This window comes from Peromyscus leucopus, chromosome 7 (assembly GCF_004664715.2).
Source record: "Peromyscus leucopus breed LL Stock chromosome 7, UCI_PerLeu_2.1, whole genome shotgun sequence".
NCBI classification, from domain to species: Eukaryota; Metazoa; Chordata; class Mammalia; order Rodentia; family Cricetidae; genus Peromyscus; species Peromyscus leucopus.
In genome coordinates, this window is record NC_051069.1 from 13144226 (window position 1) to 13163996 (window position 19771).

Sequence of the window (19771 nt, forward strand, 5' to 3'; positions counted from 1 at the left end):
CTTATTCCCTACTGATGTGTTCTGTATATTTCCCTCCCTATAACAGCTAATTTTAACTGTTAACCTGACTGGAATTAGGATGACTAAGAGGTTGAAAATTTACACCTCTGTGTGTATCTGCAAAAGCATTTGCAGAGATAATAATATTATTATTTTATTTAATAGGAAGTAGGGAACTATAAAAGGTGGGACCTGAATGGAAGGGAATAGGTCACTGGAATTTGTCTTGGGGGTTTATATCTTGCCCTAATCCTTTCTTGTGGTTTACACTGCTTCCTGGCTGCCATGAATAGCTCTGTTCCACCTTGTTCTTCTGCCATGACATTCTGCCTTACTATGAGTCCTACAATAGACTATGAAATACAATAGACTATGAAACCTATACACAATGAGTTAGTTAGCTATTTGGGAACTGGCAGGCAGGAAAGAAATGCCCACCTACAGCATGCCACCTTTAGTTTCTAAGACTGGATCCTGACTGACAGTCTAAGATGGTCAATGGATACAGGGGCAATATTACTTCAGTCCTACCTATAATCACAAGAAATAGAGGCCTGCCAATAACCTATGAACCTAGAAAAGAACCTAGTGTCAAATGATATCACAGGCTGTATGAACACCTTGTCATCAGCCTATTCCAAAAAATTAACCGAAATACAGACTGATATGACCCATGTAAATTGCCACAATAGTAAATTGTGCTATATCAAATCACACTGCTGCCAGAATATTAATTTTAAAAAGCCTAAGGAAACAGTTTAGTTCAAAATGCACTTTCCAATGCTCTTTTTATAAAATGCTAACACTTAAGGACTGACGCACATTTTAAATCCTAATATCTAGTATAATGTTAAGCAAAGAGGATTTGAGTACTTATTAAACAACAAAACCCATCAAAAATATTATGAAAAAATAAAGGTTAAAAGCTAACTTAAAGGCAAAATGTAATTAAAATTGCATCTTAAGAAACAAAACACAGGGAAAGAAATATTAAATCACTGAACTTAAATATAAAAGAAAGGCAAAACTGTTACAAGCCTGCTTTATACTGTTCAAAAAGGAACTCATGGAGTAGACCATAGACGGTGCAATGAACAGATCAATACCATCCACAACCAATTCTCTGGAGTTCAACATCAACTTCCTCGTTTCTGAATCTTTTACTCTTCTAACCCCATATTCCTGAACTATATTTTGGATACACATCATTTTCTTAAAATTGTCAATTTTCGATCATTTTTCTACCCTTATATACCTGAGAAATACAATAATAATAATAATAATAATAGTAATAATAACAACAACAACAACAACAACATCTGGCAGCCTAAGTACTCAGATATTTAAATTTATAGGAAGTAAAAACAGAACACTGCATCCTACATTTTAAGAATTCAAGGAAAGCCGAGTGAGATTGTGTAGAACTCTAATCTCAGAAATCGGAAGGCAGAGGCAGGGGGATCTCTGAGTTCAAGGTTAGCCTGATCTATAGATTGAGTTCCGGGACAGACAGGATTACACAGAGAAACCCTGTCTCAAAACACCCCCCCCCCAAAAAAAAAAAGACTTCAAGAAGAAACAAAAAGGAGGTAAACAAACTTTAAAAGACTAGCCAGCAATTGAAGAAGACTGATGACGAAGATGACAAAGTAGTAAACTATTTAAGAAGAAATGGCCACTGGGGTGAAATACTGCTCTCGCTTATAATCTTAACTCGTCTATTGCCCTACAATAGTAAAATGAAACAAAATCATGAAGAGGGACTAGGTATGTAGTTGTGTGGCAGAATACGTAGCTAACACATACAACATCCAGAGTTCAATGGGAGGGAGAGATAAAAAAAAAATTAAAATACTAGAAGAGGGACGAGAAAGATTGCTCAGGGGTTAGGAGCACTGATTCCTCTTCTAGAGGACCTGGATTCAATTCCCAATACCCACATGGCAGCTCAAAAGTGTCTCTAACTCTTGCCTTCATGGGTACTATACGCAAATGGTACAAAGATATACATGCAGACAAAACACCCATATACATAAATTAATAAGGTTTTTTTTAAGATCCTTGAAGAAAAGTAAAAGCCTACTATTTAAAACCACACCGAGTCTCTGGTACAAGAAGATGCCCTGAACATTAACAAAAAAGCAATGTAAACACCAAGCCAGGCATAAACCCTTTGATCTACAGTGTTATCCTGCCTGCAAGATATGCTATTGCAATGGTGGCACATAGCTTGTGGGAGTAACCAACCAATGTCTGACAAGACTTAAGGTCTGCTCCACCAGATGGAACCCATACCTGACCCTACTTGGGTGACCAAGAACCAAAGTCTAGATGGTAAGTGACCTAGGGTAAAACCAAATACAGTGGTCTAAAAAACAAACAAGACGGGCATTGGTGGTGCACATCTTTAATCCCAGCATACCTTTAATCCCAGAGGCAGGCAAATCTCTAGGAGTTCAAGGCAAGCCTGGTCTACAAAGCAAGTTCCAGGATAGCCAGAGTTGTTACATAAAAGAAAGCCTATTTCGAAAAACAAATTGCAAAACAACAAAACAAATGAACAAACAAAAACCATGGTGATAAAACTCCTAATGATACTTTGCAATACTCATAGATCAGTGCCTTGCTCAGGCATCATCAGAGTTTCCTCCTGCAGCAGATGGAAACAAATATGAAACTCATAGCCAGACAGTAGGCAGAGTAAGAGTCCTTGGAATACCCAGCCCTAAATGGGATGTCTCCATCAAATCCTCCCCTCAAAGCTTAGACAATAGCCTTGGAAGAGGGGGCAGAAAGAATGTAAGAGCCAGAGAGGATGGAAGACACCAAGAAAACAAGGCCCACTAAATCAACGTGACCAAAACTCCTATGAACTCACAGAGACTAAAGCAGCATATACAGGAGACCTGCACGGGTCTTCACTAGGTCCTCTAAGACTTTCAGTTTAATGTTATGGGATTCTTGAGTATGCAAAAAGTGGGTCTCTAACTTTTATGCCTTCTCTTGGGCTCTTTTCCTTCTGCAGGCTTGTTGTGTCCAACTTCGATGTAACAATTTTTATTTTATCGTATATTTTATTTTGTTATATTTTAATATTAAAATAAATAAATATAAAACCACACTGAATTTTAAGCTTCAAAATCTATGGAAAATTTATTATTTTTTTCCTAGAAAATATTCCAATTAATACATTTTGCTAATGTCATCTTCATCTTGAAAAAAAAAACCTATATTCTAGAATATTCAAACTATAGATGCCCAAGAAAATCATACCTCTGCCAGCTTATACGGCAAAATAAGTTTTTCTCCCACTGTCACCGTCTTCCTTGTAACTAATGCTTCAAAGAGCATCTCTTCTTTAACCTATAAAGTAGAAAAGTATATTCAATGTAAGGTTTATGACAGAGAATGAATTATATTATTCTGAAAAGCTAACTAGAAAAAAAACTTTAATGAGAAAAATACATAATGAATATAAAGAAATACATAGGTAATCTTAATAATGGCTAAAGTGGAATTTAAACATACCACTAACAATAATCCCTCCACCTAAAATACAAAAAAAAAAAAAAATGTAACAAATGGTTTCTTTTCAAAGTATGCTTGTATGCTTCCAAGTGAATGCTTCACTTTAGAGAGCTTGCCTAGCATGTGAAAGGTCATAGGCTCTCACCAGCTTCTCCCTCTCTCTCCCTCTCTCTCTCTCTCTCTCTCTCTCTCTCTCTCTCTCTCTCTCTCTCTCTCTCTCACACACACACACACACACACACACACACACACAAACACACACACACATCTGGGAATGGAGGCACAAATCTAAAAATCTGGCACTCCAAAGGCTGAGGCAGAAGGATCATGAGTTCAAGGCCATCTTGGGTAACATAGTAAGACATTCTATCAACAAAACAGATATATATATATATACACACACACACACACACACACACACACACACACATACATACATGCTTTTCTAGACTTCACAATCTAAAGATAAGGACACAGACTAAGGATAAAAGCACTCCTTGAGTTTGAAAAATACTCCTAATGAATACTTACATTGTGGAAATTTATTTTTATATATGAGTATTAAACTTTCAGATAAAGGTGCTGCTTTGCTTTTAGTCTTACCCCAGAAGTAAAGAATAACATGTTTATTTGTAACAGGGTCTCACTCTGTAGCCCAGGCTGGCTTCAAATTCATAATGAACCTTCTGCCTCAACCTTCTGAGTACTGAGGTTCCAGGCATACACCATTAACACCTGATTGAATTATTAATTTTTTCTAAATAGGGACTGGATAAATGGCTCAGTGGTTAAAAACACTTGCTCTTGCAGATGACCTTGTTTCAGTTCTGTATACCCACATGGTGGCTCAAAGCCATCGTAATTCCAGTTACAGAGAATGTTACATCCTCTTGTGACCTTCCTGGGCACCAGGCACACACATGGTACATATACATACATGCAAGAAAAACACTTATACACTTAAAATAAAAGGATTTTCACTACAAAAAAAAAACTGTTATGTGCATCTGTGTGTGTGTGTGTGTGTACATAATGTGTACATGTGGAAGGCAGGATTCAATGTCAGGTATTTATTTATTTCTGTCGACCCATGGAGGGGCATATAAACCAAGATATAAAAGGTATTATTTGAAATTTAAAAAAAAAAAAAAAAAAAAAGCACCTCAAGCTATTCCTAACTGCTCGAAACCAGAAACAAGCAAGATGCTCTTCAATTCATGAGTGGATTGACAACTGAAGAGCACATGCACAATGTAAGTATTACCCAGAGGTAGAAGAATGCCTTTTGTCATTTATTTTGTTTTGTTTTTTTGAGACAAGGTCTCTCTATGTAGTCCTAGCTGTCCTGGAACTCACTATGTACACCAGCCTGGCCTTAGACTCACTGAGATCTGCCTGCCTCTGCCTCCCAAGTGCTGGGACTAAAGGTATGTGGCACTACACCTGGCCTAAAAGGATGCATCATAAATGCATGCAACCAAGTAAAATAAGCCAATCTCAAAATACTATTAATCCTATAACTACAATTATATTATATGTGGAAAATACAAATTAAAGCAAAGTTCTAGAGCAGTATAAGAGTTCTGTATAAGACTGTAACAGCAGACACATGACTTCATCCATTTGTCAAAACTAACAGCACAAAGAGTAGAACAACTTACTGTATAAAAATTTTTAAAATTACTCAAGGAAGGAGGGGATTCTAGGAAGAAATATAGGCCATGATGAAAGACTATAGCTGTATAACATATACATGAAACAATTATCACTGAAGGAAAGAGAAGAAAAAGGTGAGGAGCTAAGTAACACTATAAACAAATACAACTTACAATTAAAGCCATAAAGAAATACCCATAAGAATTATCCTCTAATTTAAAGCCATTTTCCACAATGCAAGATGTTTCCCCCTGGTGGGAGTGAGAGTTTACAGAAAAATGAATTTACATAGAATGGTATGAAATCACTGGTTTTATACAGATACAAATGGTTACATATAAAAATGTTTCGTAGGTACACAGTCAAAATATACTCATATGTTCTCTTTTATCTGTGAGATGAGACAACCTAAAAGAAACAACATCAATTTGGATGGTGTAAATCTGGTAAGATGAAGAGTTAGCTGGAAATGACGACACACCATCACTCTGGAAAGAGCAATGAAACAAGAGATGATCTTTAAGTCCTCCTCAAGCCATTAAGGAAATAAGTAAAAAGTTTCATCTCATGCCGGGCGGTGGTGGCGCACACCTTTAATCCCAGCACTCGGGAGGCAGAGCCAGGCGGATCTCTGTGAGTTCGAGGCCAGCCTGGGCTACCAAGTGAGCTCCAGGAAAGGCGCAAAGCTACACAGAGAAACCCTGTCTCGAAAAACCCCAAAAAAAAAAGTTTCATCTCTTCTCTCCACTCACCAAGACACCTCATCTTCAAATAAAGGTGTGGTGGTACAAGCCTTTAATCCCAACACTCAGGAAGCAGAGGCAGGCAGATCTCTCCATGAGTTCCAGGCCAGCCTGGTCTACAAAGCCAGTTCCAGGATAGCCAGGGCCACACAAAGAAACCCCATCTCGCTGGGCAGTGGTGGTGGTGCACGCCTTTAATCCCAGCACTCGGGAGGCAGAGCCAGGTGGATCTCTGTGAGTTCAAGGCCAGCCTGGGCTACAGAGTAAGTTCCAGGAAAGGCACAAAGCTACAAAGAGAAACCCTGTCTCGAGAGAAAAAAAAGAAAGAAAAGAAACGAAGAAGAAGAAGAAGAAGAAGAAGAGGAAGAGGAAGAGAGGAAGAAGGAAGAAGGAGAGGAGGAGGAAGAAGGAAGAAGGAGAAGGAAGGGAGGAGAGGAAGAAGGAAGAAGGAAGAAGGAAGAAGGAGAAGGAAGAGGAAGAAGGAGAAGGAAGAAGGAAGAAGGAAGAAGGAAGAAGAAGAAGAAGAAGAAGAAGAAGAAGAAGAGAGAGAGAGAAAGGAAGGAAGGAAGGAAGGAAGGAAGGAAGGAAGGAAGGAAGGAAGGAAGGAAGGAAGGAAGGAAGGAAGGAAGGAAGGAAGACTCAAATTAGAAAGAGCAATATTAAAATGGACCCAGGACATTAAACAATCTAGAGTGGAAATATTCACCCTTATCAAAAAACTGAGGGATTATATGTTTGGGGCAAAGAAGGCAAACACAGACCTAAGGATCCTGGAACACTCACAAGTAAAGTAAGGCAGGGATCCAGGAGGAATTCCAACTTCTGGAGACACCATTTTAAAATTAGTATTGAAAAAAAATCATTTTGAGCTAAATAGACCCACTTACAAATATAAAGGATATATAAAATAAAAATAAGAAACTACCCAGTATCTGAAATAAGGACTAAGAATAAATGACTCACTTCTAATAATTCTGAGACAATAGGCAGTACTTCAGGATTACAGATATCAATAGAGTCATCCCGATAGGTCTTCTTTTTGTAGGAGATATTACCCAAATGTAGTATTGCTGAGAGCAGAGAGAAAATCCTATGAGAATAAAAGCATAGATTAAAGTTTGCAATGTACATTCACAAAGCTCATTTCATTCCAAAATCCAAAACAAATTCACTGGTACAAATTCTTCAGTATTTAATCTTCACAAAAGAATGGTAATTTTAACTAAACTTTACTATTAATTGTCTATCAAGTATTAAATATTTACATGTAACATTCCACATATAATACATATAATAATATTACATACAATATATGGCATTTGTTGCATAATTCTTCCAAAAAAGGCTTCTTGCTAGTGCCTGAATTTGCTATAATGTTTCACAAGAGCCATTCCTTTCTATTTTTTTTAAAGATTTATTTATTTACTATGTATACAGTGTTCTGTTTGTATGTATATCTGCACACCAGAAGAGGGCACCAGATCTCATTATAGATGGTTGTGAGCTATCATATGGTTGCTAGGAATTGAACTCGGGACCTCTGGAAGAGTAGTCAGTGCTCTTAACCTTTTGAGCCATCTCTCTAGCCCCGCCATTTCTTTCTAAATGCTATTCTTCTGCCTGGAATATCTTTGCCTTGTTATTTCAGAAACACTAAATAGTAATCTCCAAAAGGAAGTCCTTGAAATCCACATTGTATCAGGTATCCTAAGAGACTTTATAATTAATTTTATTTTTTAAATGTTTTCCTATATCATATTATGGTACCATTGAAAAGGTTATTTTTAATTATGAAGTTGGAGGAATTTAGTAGTAAATACCTTGTCACTACTGTAAAGTACTTTAAATGAACCCTCTTTAATCTACTTCCCTCCTGGACATATACATTCCATTCAAAACTAATCGCTCAGGCTGGAGAGATGGCTCAGCAGTTAAGTGGACTGGATGCTCTTCCAGGACCTAAGTTCAATTCCCAGCACCCACAAGACGGCTCACAACCATCCGTAACTCCAGTTCCAGGAGTTCTGATGTCCTCTTCTGGCCTCCATTGGCACCAATAGGCACATGGTGCTGACGTACATGCAGGCAAATGAATACACACATAAAAATAAAACTTAAAATCAATTTAAAAACTAACCTCTCCACATATACACTATATCCCATCAACCCCAGTTGACTCAGGAGCTGTAGTGTCTTCATTTCCTACCTCTCATTTGAATACTGTTTATTTTCTCTTATTTTAAATAAATCACCCTAGATTCAACATGTTCTCCTTCTCCTTAAAGAAAGTTTACAGAAATACAAACAAACTCTGTCTTCGCTTTGCTATTCCTACTCAATACCATTTAGCATCTGCTGTAATCTCATACGCCTCAGAAGTTACCAATGACTTCTTCCACTTAGCTGAACAAATATCATGCCTTAACTTATCTGACATTTCAGACATTTAACACAGCTGAACATTCCAGCCCTTCAGTAGTTAGGTGGTTGTAGTAGAATCATGACAACTGGAGTTTGAAACCCAGCAGCCACATATCAAGTCAGGCTTCCTGCAAATGCCCATGACTCCAGTTCCAAAGGATCCAATGCCCTCTTCTGGACTCACTGCACACCCATTCACACAAACATGTGTACATGTACTCACAAAGAAGCATACACATAAATGAATGTACACACACACAAATTTTTTTTTTTTTTTTTTTTGGTTTTTCGAGACAGGGTTTCTCTGTGTAGCTTTGCGCCTTTCCTGGAACTCACTTGGTAGCCCAGGCTGGCCTCGAACTCACAGAGATTCGACTGCCTCTGCCTCCCGAGTGCTGGGATTAAAGGCGTGCACCACCACCGCCCGGCGACACACACAATTTTTTATAGCCCTTCAGGGGGCTGGAGAGATGGCCAGCTCCTGAGTTATGACTACTAACTACTCTTGAAGAGGCACAAATTCAGTTGCCAGCACTCATAGCAGATGGCTCACAAAAGCCTGCAACTCCAACTCCAGGGAATCAGTCACCCTCTTCTGGTCTCCATGGACACTGTACTCATAAGTACAAATCCACACACAGACATATACACAGATTGAAAATAAAAATAAATTTTTTTTTTTTTTTCGAAACAGGGTTTCTCTGTGTAGCTTTGCGCCTTTCCTGGAACTCACTTGGTAGCCCAGGCTGGCCTTGAACTCACAGAGATCCCCCTGGCTCTGCCTCCCTAGTGCTGGGATTAAAGGCGTGCGCTACCACCGCCCAAAATATTTTAAAATGTCCTAAATGCATCTATCCATATGCCTTATTGACTTATTACTTCCTTAGGATAAATCTAACCTATTATAAAAACTTAACCATATGTCTTCTTAAATTTTCACATAATTAAAAATGTATAATAGCTGAAATTTGACTTTGCAAAATTAGGAAATATTCTAATTAAAACAAACATATTGATTCAGATATAATTTATATATATATATATATAAATATATAAATAAATTATATAAACCAAATATAATTTAAGAGGTATTTAATCAACATCTAATTCACAAGCAGTATTTTTCCAGTAATTTAAAATTAGAAAATACAAGTCAATTCCAAAGGAATAATTTATAAAAGTATTCTAAGATAAAAAGAAAAATAAATTCAGTATCACTAAAACATCATAATAACTAGAAGTCAAAAATAACACAAATGTATGACCCACTTTTCATATTTTTGTTTCAAAAATTGGTACATTAATGTTCTCAAAAATATGTCATACAACTCTCTTTTTTTTTTTTTTGGTCATACAACTCTTAAGCAATAACACCTTACAAATAACCTAATGTAATATAAGTCAATATTGAAAGATTTTAAAATATAAACAGGAATCATGATTTTTTTTCCTTTTTCTTTTGAGGTGGAGTTTCTCTATATAGCCCTGGTTGTTCTGGAAATGACTACGTGGACCAGGCTGGCCTGAAACTCACAGAGATCTGCCTGCCTCTGCCTCCTGAATGCTGAGATTAAAAGTCTGTGCCACCATGCCCAGTTGGAATCTTGATTCTTAAAATGTTTATAATCTTACATTAGAAAATAACACAAATAGCTAAAGAGTAGGTGTCTTAAAATATAGACGGCAAAAACACGGTATAATTGACAAATTTTTTTTCATTTAATAAAGGTAGGACATTAACAATACTTAAAACAGCTTTTATTGTGTATAGTGGCACTCGTTAATCTAAGAGCACTCATTAGTCTAAGAAAGGAAGATCACAGAATCCAAGGTAGACCTGAGTTACACAGCAAACACCTATCTTTAAAATAAATTTTTATTTAAAAAAAACTTTCAACACTCCAAAATTTAAGGATGGCTACACAGCTATGAAAAGCAATTCTAAAGTAGATCCAAATAGGAAAGAATGTTACAATTTATTAGCAGAAATAACTAGGGGCACAAGAAAGGGAAGTAGCATTACACACAATACGTTCTCTATCCAAAACAATCAAATTTTCTGAATGAGTGGAAAAGACATAAAAAATAATTTCAAATGGAGAATTAAATGTTAAAAGTACTATATAATAATAAATAAATAAATAAATATTAGAATTATGACCCATGTCGTTAAAATGCAAATTTTTTCTGTAAAGCAATGTCTGAAAACAGAAGATAAAACGACAGGGAAGATCACACTGAAACTTACTGGTTCCTAAAGTTTCCAAGGTGGGATCCAGTCATACCAAATAATCCCTTCAATACATGAAAAGTAAACACTATATTGCCAAACATTCCATTTCACTGCTATTTAATATAGAAAAAGTATATGTTACTCAAAAATTATTGTGACAAGAAATATTTGAGGTTTTGGAATTTCTCAGATTGTACAATAGGTTCATGACCTTATTTGTTTTATATTCCTAATCTAAAAATCTCAAATGCCACAAAGTCTGAAGAGTTTTCAGCATCATGTCAATATTCAAAATATTTTAAATTTCAGATCATTTCAGAATTCAGCTTTTAACATTAAGGTCACTCAATCAGTCCATATTCTAACACTTCATTCAATTTATGTCATCCACTCAGGGTCACATGCAGTATATAAGTGATCCTGAGGGATGAGGGATATAACAGAAACTGAGGGAGGTTTTCTCATATATTAACTTACAGTGAATTGCAGTTTCTGTCATCAATTAAGTATGTTTTTACATTTATACTTTATATTGTTTGGTTTTAACCAACTTCTCATAAACGGAATCCAGCAAACAATTTTATAATTCAAGAGGCATACCAATACAAAAACAGGTCAGGCTAATATTCTCCTTGTAGGAACTTATCACTCAAGAGATTATTCATACATAACACAATCAAATATGACATATTCTTCAAGATGAATCCCACACACACTTCAAAAACAATTATAAAAACAGCTAGATTTGAAAGTGTGTGTTGTAGTTTGAGTTACTTGAGAGGCTAAGGCAGGCCCTTACGCCAGATCCCTGAAGCCATCTGAACAATATCTAATAACAAGACCCTATCTCCAAAATTAAACAGATAAAAGTTATGAACAAAAATTCCTACTGCAGTTGCGTTGTGGTGGTGGTGGTGGTGGTGGTGGTGCACACCTTTAATCCCAGCACTCAGGAGGCAGAGGGAGGAAGATCTCTGTGAGTTTCAAGCCAGTCTGGTCTACAGAGTGAGTTCTAGGCCAGCCAGGACTACACAGACAAAAACAACAACAAAAATATTCCTCTGGGAAGAGACAAGGTTATAGCTTTAATTTTAAATAGTTTGCTTAAATATAAATTACTTCATTTTCTGAAACAAATGTTTTTCGGTGTATGTATGTTGCTGTGCTATGCATGCAAGCATGAGTGTGAACACATATAGAGGGTTTGTACATGTGACTGAATGTATGTGGAGGCCCAAGTTAAGCATCAGGTATCTTTCATCTAAATTTTAATTTTAACTTATGTATTATTTTATGTATATGGTTATTTTGCAGACATGTCTATGCAACACATTCATGTAGTGCCTATATAGGCCAAAAGAGGGCAGCAGATCCCCTGGAACTGGAGTAACAAATGGTGGTAAGGGGCTAAAGAGGCATTGGGAATTGAACCACCTCATCTGGAAGAGCAGCCAATGTTACCTCTGAGTCATCACTCCAATTCACAAGTGTCCTTTCTTATTTTTCCCTCCCTTGAGGCATTTATTCAGGTAAGGTCTCTCGCTGAACCAGAGCTTGTCAAAGGGAGGCTATCATGCCCCCCAGGCTTTTCTGACATGGGTTCTGAAGATCTGAACTCCAGCCCTCATTTTTGCACAGCAAGCATTTCATCCAATGAGACATCTTCTCTAGCCCTATTAAAGCTTTTTATGTTTCCATTTTGTTTATATTCACACATATAAAGGCTTTGTGGTTTGTTTTTGGTTTTTGTTTGTTTGTTTGTTTGTTGACTGTATTGCTGTTAGGGATTGAGTCTATGTTCTTGTGTATTCAAGGCAAGTTACCCTATCATGGAGCTACATCCATAGATCAAGAATTTTTAACACAATAGCACACATGTAAATATGCATGGAATGTTACATTTACTTATAGACATGTGTAACTTAACACTAAAGATCACTGATGTAAAAAATGAAAAGATGAAAAACTGTAAAAAACAAAAGTAACAGTTTTTAAGTTAGTCCACGGATAGGCTTCAGAAGCTTCATGAAGTCTCCATATCATGCACAAAGGTCTATGGATATACATTTTACCAAAGTATTTCAGCTTTCATCAGCTTCTCAAAGATTAGTTTTAAAAAGGTGGTAAGGCGACACTCAAATCTTAATATAACTAAGACAATAGTGATGCCATTTATAAAACTTTAAAAGAAGCAAAAAAAGTGGCATCATTATTATGGAGATAGCCAACAGTTTTCTGATGGGATCTAAGACTTGCTCCACAAGAAGGAATATTGCAACCGTGGTCAAAAGCTGAGGAGACTAGGAGGTTATGAGCCCCAGTAGAAGGGCCCACTACTGTGACTTTGCTAAAGTCATTCCATCATACTGCCTTCTAAATATTTATGTTTATACTCATAGATTAGTGCTGCTCCAACTATGGTCAAAAAAAAGATTCTTTTTGCAGTGGGCAGCCAATACAGAGACTCATATCTAGTCCAACTAGTGAGTAATCTGTTCTAAATAAGACTTCTGTATAAATCCCACAACACTTAGAAAACACATCGACAGGGCCAAAAAATGGAGGGAAGTGCTGCAAATGCTGCCTTCTGGACATGACATGTCACTGCATTTACCAACTCACAGTCTACAATAACCTGCAAAAAACTGCACAGAAACAAGCTAGTGAATAATCCCAGCATGGTTCAGGGAAGGGATTCATGAGGTTCCATCCCTAGCAGTGGGTTGTTGGCAACTGGTGACTACTAGAGGAGAGAAAGTCCATTTTCTTCATGGATATGGCTACAGGTAGGCTCCATGCTTATGCAAGCAAAGTAAATTCTATTCAGTGGGTTACAGAAGAAGGAAAAGAAAGAGGAGGAAGCTAAAAATAGGTGCTGTGGATATCGTTCTGTATGCTGTGAATGTGTTGCTCTGATTGATTAATAAATAAAGTGCTGATTGACCAGTAGCCAGGCAAGAAGTATAGTCAGAGAAGAGAATTCTGGGAAGAGGAAGGCTGAGTCAGGAGTCGCCAGCCAGATACAGAGGAAGCAAGATGTGAAGGCAGAACTGAGAAAAGGTACCAAGCCATGTGGCTAAACATAAATAAGAATTATGGAGTTAATTTAAATGTAAGAGCTAATCAATAGTTAGCCTGAGCTAATGGCCAAGTAGTTTTAATTAATATAAGCCTGTGTGTGTTTACTTGGGTCCAAGCGGCTATAGGACTGGTGGGTGAAAGAGATTTGTCCTGTCTGTGGGACAGAGGAAAACTTCAGCTACAAATTGGTGTGATTAAAAATACACTGTTTATATGTATGAAATTGTCAAAGAATAAAAATGTTTTTAAAATAACTAAGACTCAAAAACACAACATAAATTTTAAAAATTTAAATTAAAAAAAAACACAATGCTTTGTTTTCTGCTAGAAATGCAAAATCATAGTAAATGAATAAAATTTTAAAAACTCACTGTCTTCGTGTCTTGGGAAGAAATCCTACCATCTCCATGGCCAATTGTAATCGTTCAAAATCATGCCTCAAATCTTCTCCCTCCACTGTGAAGCAATCCTGCTTAAGACAAGAGGTGGGAGAAAACATATAATGATTACCTGTTAAAAAACAATGTGAGGCATTCATTAATTTAAGTAGGCCCCTGTGTAAATGATTATTTTAGTAGAATATTTACACATCGTCAGACTCATTAAGCCTCTTATCTGAGTACAGATAAGCAAAGTAAACAAATCTACCAAATATTAATAGTACCTTTTTTTCTTCCCTAAACAATCACCAGAACACAGGATCTTAAAATGGATAAGGCTGAGAGCTAGCAGCATTTATAAAATATGTGGCTACCAAGTTTGATTTTCAGTAGCATTAAAGAGTTTTAGAGATTTAAACCATATAAGAGCGCTCAAATCCATAAGTAGATGTTAATTTATTCAACAAATTTTTAACAAGTGTCTATCACATGTAAGGCCTTGAATTAAAAACATACACAGATATGAAAAATAATAACAGAGAGTATGCAGGTGAGAAGTGAAATCTACATTTATGTATCATGAACCACCTGGTATTATAGTGGTGTATAAAGAAAAGATAAGAGTAGCAGAAACAAATAAATACACACATCATAGCGATCAACCAAGGGGGGAAAAAGGATTGTGTCAAAATAGAAAACCCCTCAAAAAATCCATGTCACATGAATTAAAAGTAGTTACTGAAGGGCTAGAAAGATCCTTAAGCACTTAAGAATACTTGCTGCTCTTCAAGAACACCCAAGTTAGTTCCTAGCACTGACATCAGGTGTCAAACAATCACTTATCACCCCAGCTCCAAGGTATCTAGTGTCCCCTTCAGAGAGAGAGAGAGAGAGAGAGAGAGAGAGAGAGAGAAAAATAAACATTTTTCAGTTGTTGAGGGATGGCAAAATATTTCAGTGGGAAAAGCACCTATTGTTCCAGCCTGACAAAGCTGATTCATTCCCCAGAAACTACATGAAAGTAGAAAAAAAGAACTGATATTTCCAAGAGGTTGTCCTCTAACCCCAAACATATGCCTGACATATTTGTGGAGTGCATGCTACTCTTGTAGATGACTGGAGTTCAGTTCCCAGCACTCACACTGAACAGCTCACAACTGACTCTAACTCCAGATCCAGGAAATCTTCCAACTTTAGCAAGTATTCACATGCACATGCACAAACAGGAAGACACACATACACATAACTAAAATTAAATACATTTCATAAATATTTAAAAATAATATATATTTATTTTTAGTCTAGACATGGTAGCATATGCCTATATTCCCAAAACTCCAGATGCAGAGGCAGGGAATCAGAAACTCTATGCCAGCCTGGACTGCAGATCAAGATCCCATTTCAAAAAAATATCAAACAAAACAACTTACCAATGAATTTTTTTTTAGTGTAACCTTTACATTTCAGTTCACAAAATGGTCAACACTAACATCTAACTAATATACACAATCCCTTTACAATGTTCACACACCACTTTATAGTGAGATTGTCAAAAATATCTCAAATTTCAACTTATTTTTAATGTCTATCTTCCTAGGGAACGTTACATTAATTAATCAATGGACAAAAAGAACCGATCTGTTTTATTCACCACAAATCACAAGCATCAAGTCAGTGCCAAGATCAAATTACTGAAGGAACTGTGAAGAAAAAAAGGGTTGAAAATAAAAACAGAAACTGCCAAACAATCAGACCCTGACTACATGGAACCTGATTCTAGTAGCCCCACAATGTCTAATGAAAACATTTAGAGGTAACAAATAGCCAATCTGAAGATAATAAATGCATAAAATTTACTATTTAGCAAAGTAGTGATTTTGTGTCTATCTAACATATGAAAACTACACTCTCAGAGGACAGTTATTTTGCAGAGACTGTCTCTTACAGCAATGTCAATTTCCTGAATAAATAAATCTTTTCTGCATCTGTTCTGGTCTATAAATACTTTCACTCCCATAACTTCTGAATTACACAATTGCTGAATTACATACAGAATTGAATGACCTTGAAGAATACAGTGTGTCTTCATTTTTAAAGTATTTACAAAGTATCTATCACATTTTAAAAAAAAAAAAAAAAAAAAAAACTTACTAGGTATTAGAATTTCATGATTACATCCTGAAATAAAGTCTAAAACTCAGGATTTAAGTTTAGAATGCTAACATTTTTTAAATTCTCCACATGGAAAGGTACACATACACACTCTGAAAGTTTAAATTTACTGCAAAAGAACACATACATCAGATTTTCTGAGTACAAATATTTTCTTTCTCCTGGAGCTCAGGACCAAACCCAGGGCCTTGTGCTTGCTAGGCAAGCGCTCTACCACTGAGCTAAATCCCCAACCCCAATTTTTTTAAAGTAACTTTTAGATGCATTCTATACAAATGCCAATGTCTCTCCAAAATGAGGGTTTTAAGTAATTTTCTTTGGCCTGTAATAAAGTCTTGTTTATTTGTGCTTTGTTATTTTTAAGCAAACAATGCATGTTTTCTTATTTGTGAATTCTACTTTTAAGCTTTAAATATGTGTGTTTCATTTAGAATAACCTCAGAGGTTGAGTACCTAGTAAGGGACCAGGAAGTGGGAAGCAGGGGTCTTCTAAGGAAGGAAAACAGAATGAGTTACATCTGTTGAGCTGGCCAAAGGGGTCCCATCAAACCTTCTTTCAAACATTACAGGCTATTTGCCAAGGCTATTGCTTCACAAACTGATAGGCAAGGCCCTATTGCTGAAGACAACACTTACTTATATTGTCAAACATACAAAGAACAAGCTGGTACCCCACTAGAAGCTTCAACCCTACTGACTAGAGGTCATGGTGCTAGAAGGTACTTTGCACACTACAGGAAGAGAAAAGTAACCATCAATATTACCCAGCTACAAACCCTAAAACCTACAACAGTGACCTCCTGCAGGATGTACTGGTGTAATAGTGGCACAAATGTTATGAGTTAACTAACCACTTCTTGACGAGCTGCAACTCATACCTGACACTGTTAAAGTGGCCAAGAACCTGAGACTAGATAGGTTTTGGCTGCTAGGGGAAAGCCTAGCTATTTTTCTGCTAAAGCAGAAGTTCTCAACCTGTGGGTCACAACCTCTTTGGGAGTCAAAAGACCTTTCACAGGAGTTGCCTAAACCATCCTTCATTTCAGCTATTTATTATACTACAATTCTTAACAGTAGCAAAATAGCAATGAAAATAATTTTATGGTTGGGGGTCACCACAACATGAGGAACTCTATTAAAGGGTCATAGCATTAAGAAGATTGAGAACCACTATGCTAAAGGAACATAGCAATACAACGACTTCTAATGACATATTGATATATCATACACAGATCAGTCCTCATCAGAGAAACAACTTCTTGCAGTAGATAGGAAGTACAAACAGAGACTGAGCATGAGAGGCTTTGGAGTATGCAACCCTAAATGGGATGTTTTCATCAAAGCCCTCCTCTCAAGGCTCAGGGATCTACGTTAAAAAGGATGCAAAAATATTATAAGAACCACAGGTGGTGGATGGCTCCAAAGTAAGTATTTTACAGACACAGCCAGAATGATACAGATATGAACTCATAGAGACTGTGACAGCACAAAACTTCAAAAAGTTCAAACCAGACAAAATCCCAGAATGAAGAAGTGACCACAAAGTCTCACCACTTACCAAGAAGCTATTTGGAAATGGTAACTGCTGGGAAAGGGTAAATCAGTTTTCTCCAATGGAGTGACACTGGGTATATCAACACACTCCAAAACAGGACCCATGCCCAGGAGGAGCTGGCCAACACAAACAGGACTCCATTGCCTTATTGGGTTTTTGTTTTATTTTTTGTTTCTTTTCTTTTTTCTTTGGGAGAGAAAATATTCCTGCTTCCGTCCCAAAGTACTAGGATTACAGATAGAAACCATCACACCTAGTAAACATATTTAAACAGTAAAACATATTTAAAGTTTTTTTTGGTTTAATCCAAGACCTCAATTTATTCATTTTAGGATTTATCAAATATTTTCAGTAACAAGGGGGGTGTAAAAATGTTTATGAAAACTCAATGTATTCAGCAGTGATTCTTACAACTGATATGCTCTTATTTGCTTCAAAAGTGAGTTGAAACAGGCACCTAAAATACTAGGGAAATAAAGTAAAAGATATGCTGAAATAGAAATACTTTCATATTCGCAGTCATTCATAATCAAATATTTTTCACTCACAACTATGATGTGGTCTCAGGAAACAGCAAAATCATAATTATTTTTGGTACTATGATAAAAGCAAGTTAAAAGAAGATTATTTATTCAGCTTACAGTTGCAGAACACAGCCTATCATTTCAGGGAAGTTAAGGCAGGAACTTAAAGCATGACATCCACAGTCAAGAGCAGAAAAAAACTAAATGCATGAATCCTTGCTTGCTTCGATACTTAGTAGTGCTCAGCTAGCACTCAATATTCTTACACAGATAGGGCCCCAAGACATGAAATGGTGCCACCCACATGTGCTAGGTCTTCCTACATCAATTAACAGTCAAGACAATCTCTCACAGGTGATGCCCACAGGCCAGAAAACCTAGCAATTCCTCAATTGAGACCCCTTCTCAGGTGAGCCTAAGCTGTGACAAACTGTAAAAACAATCACCCTAGTGAGTAAGCAGAGCTTGATCTGAAAGTTATCTCTGGGAAACAATATGAAACTAGAGCTAAGAACTGCAAGCACTGGTAGTGTAAACATATACTTAGCTACTCTTATATAGGTAATTTTTTGAAAAATCATGAAATGAATATACTGGAGTCTTAGGTAAGAAAACAAAAAAAAAACCATAAACAATTACATGAGGCTGGTCTTTAGAGTGAAATTACACAGAGCAGGATCAAGTTACAATGGTAATAGATATTAATATATTATCAAGCTGGGCATGGTGGTCTATACACTAAGCACAAGATCAGCTGAGGCTGCAAGATTGCCAAGAGTTGGAAATCATTCTGGGCTGCACAGTGAGTTTGGGCAAAACAAAAAAAAAAAGAGCAAACACACAAAATACCACATAGTCTTAAGTATTTAATTCATCGCCCATGTTTTATAGTTGACAAAACAAAGACCAAATGAGTCTATGATAATGAAAGGCCTCATATTTGCATATATTATCAGTCACTAAAGATGGAAAATATCGCATTTGCTAAATATCTATCCACCAGTCATCATCATGTCTTGATACAGATAAACTTACTACAATCTCAAAAGATGAAAACATAATCTTACATATAACAAAACAGATTACAAGTTCAATAGCTGTTCAAAGCCAAAAACTTTATAATAATTAGCTAGCCAAACTGAAATGTATCTGTTTCAAATACTGTTTTCTCCCACGCAACAGTGCTCCTTGAATTTGATACAAAACTCTAGTAACTTAAATCACCACGTAGTGGACAAAGGTTACTTGTTAAAAATAATTCTCTCACTACAGGTCCTCTTGGGACCATTTATGCATGTTCTGTGTGTGTGTGTGTGTGTGTGTGTGTGTGTGTGTGTGTTGTGTGTGTGTGTGTGGTGTGTGTGTGAGAGAGAGAGAGAGAGAGAGAGAGAGAGAGAGAGAGAGAGAGCGAGCAAAAATGGTATAATGATCCTATAACAACTCTTTTTTGTGGTAATATTTTATTTGTGCTGAAATGT

At 36.5% G+C, this 19771-nt stretch overlaps 1 protein-coding gene across 9 annotated transcripts in view; it reads right to left on the minus strand.

The window, feature by feature from the left end:
- The window catches only part of Myo9a (myosin IXA), a 240569-nt gene that overhangs the window by 122461 nt on the left and 98337 nt on the right, over positions 1-19771 (minus strand). For all 9 annotated transcript variants that reach the window (XM_037207448.1, XM_037207447.1, XM_037207451.1 and 6 more), the window contains 3 exons: positions 14034-14131; positions 6891-7017; positions 3274-3363 (listed from right to left, as the gene is read on the minus strand). In XM_037207448.1, coding sequence (XP_037063343.1) covers positions 3274-3363; positions 6891-7017; positions 14034-14131 — 315 coding nt within the window. The remainder of the gene's footprint in view (positions 1-3273; positions 3364-6890; positions 7018-14033; positions 14132-19771) is intronic.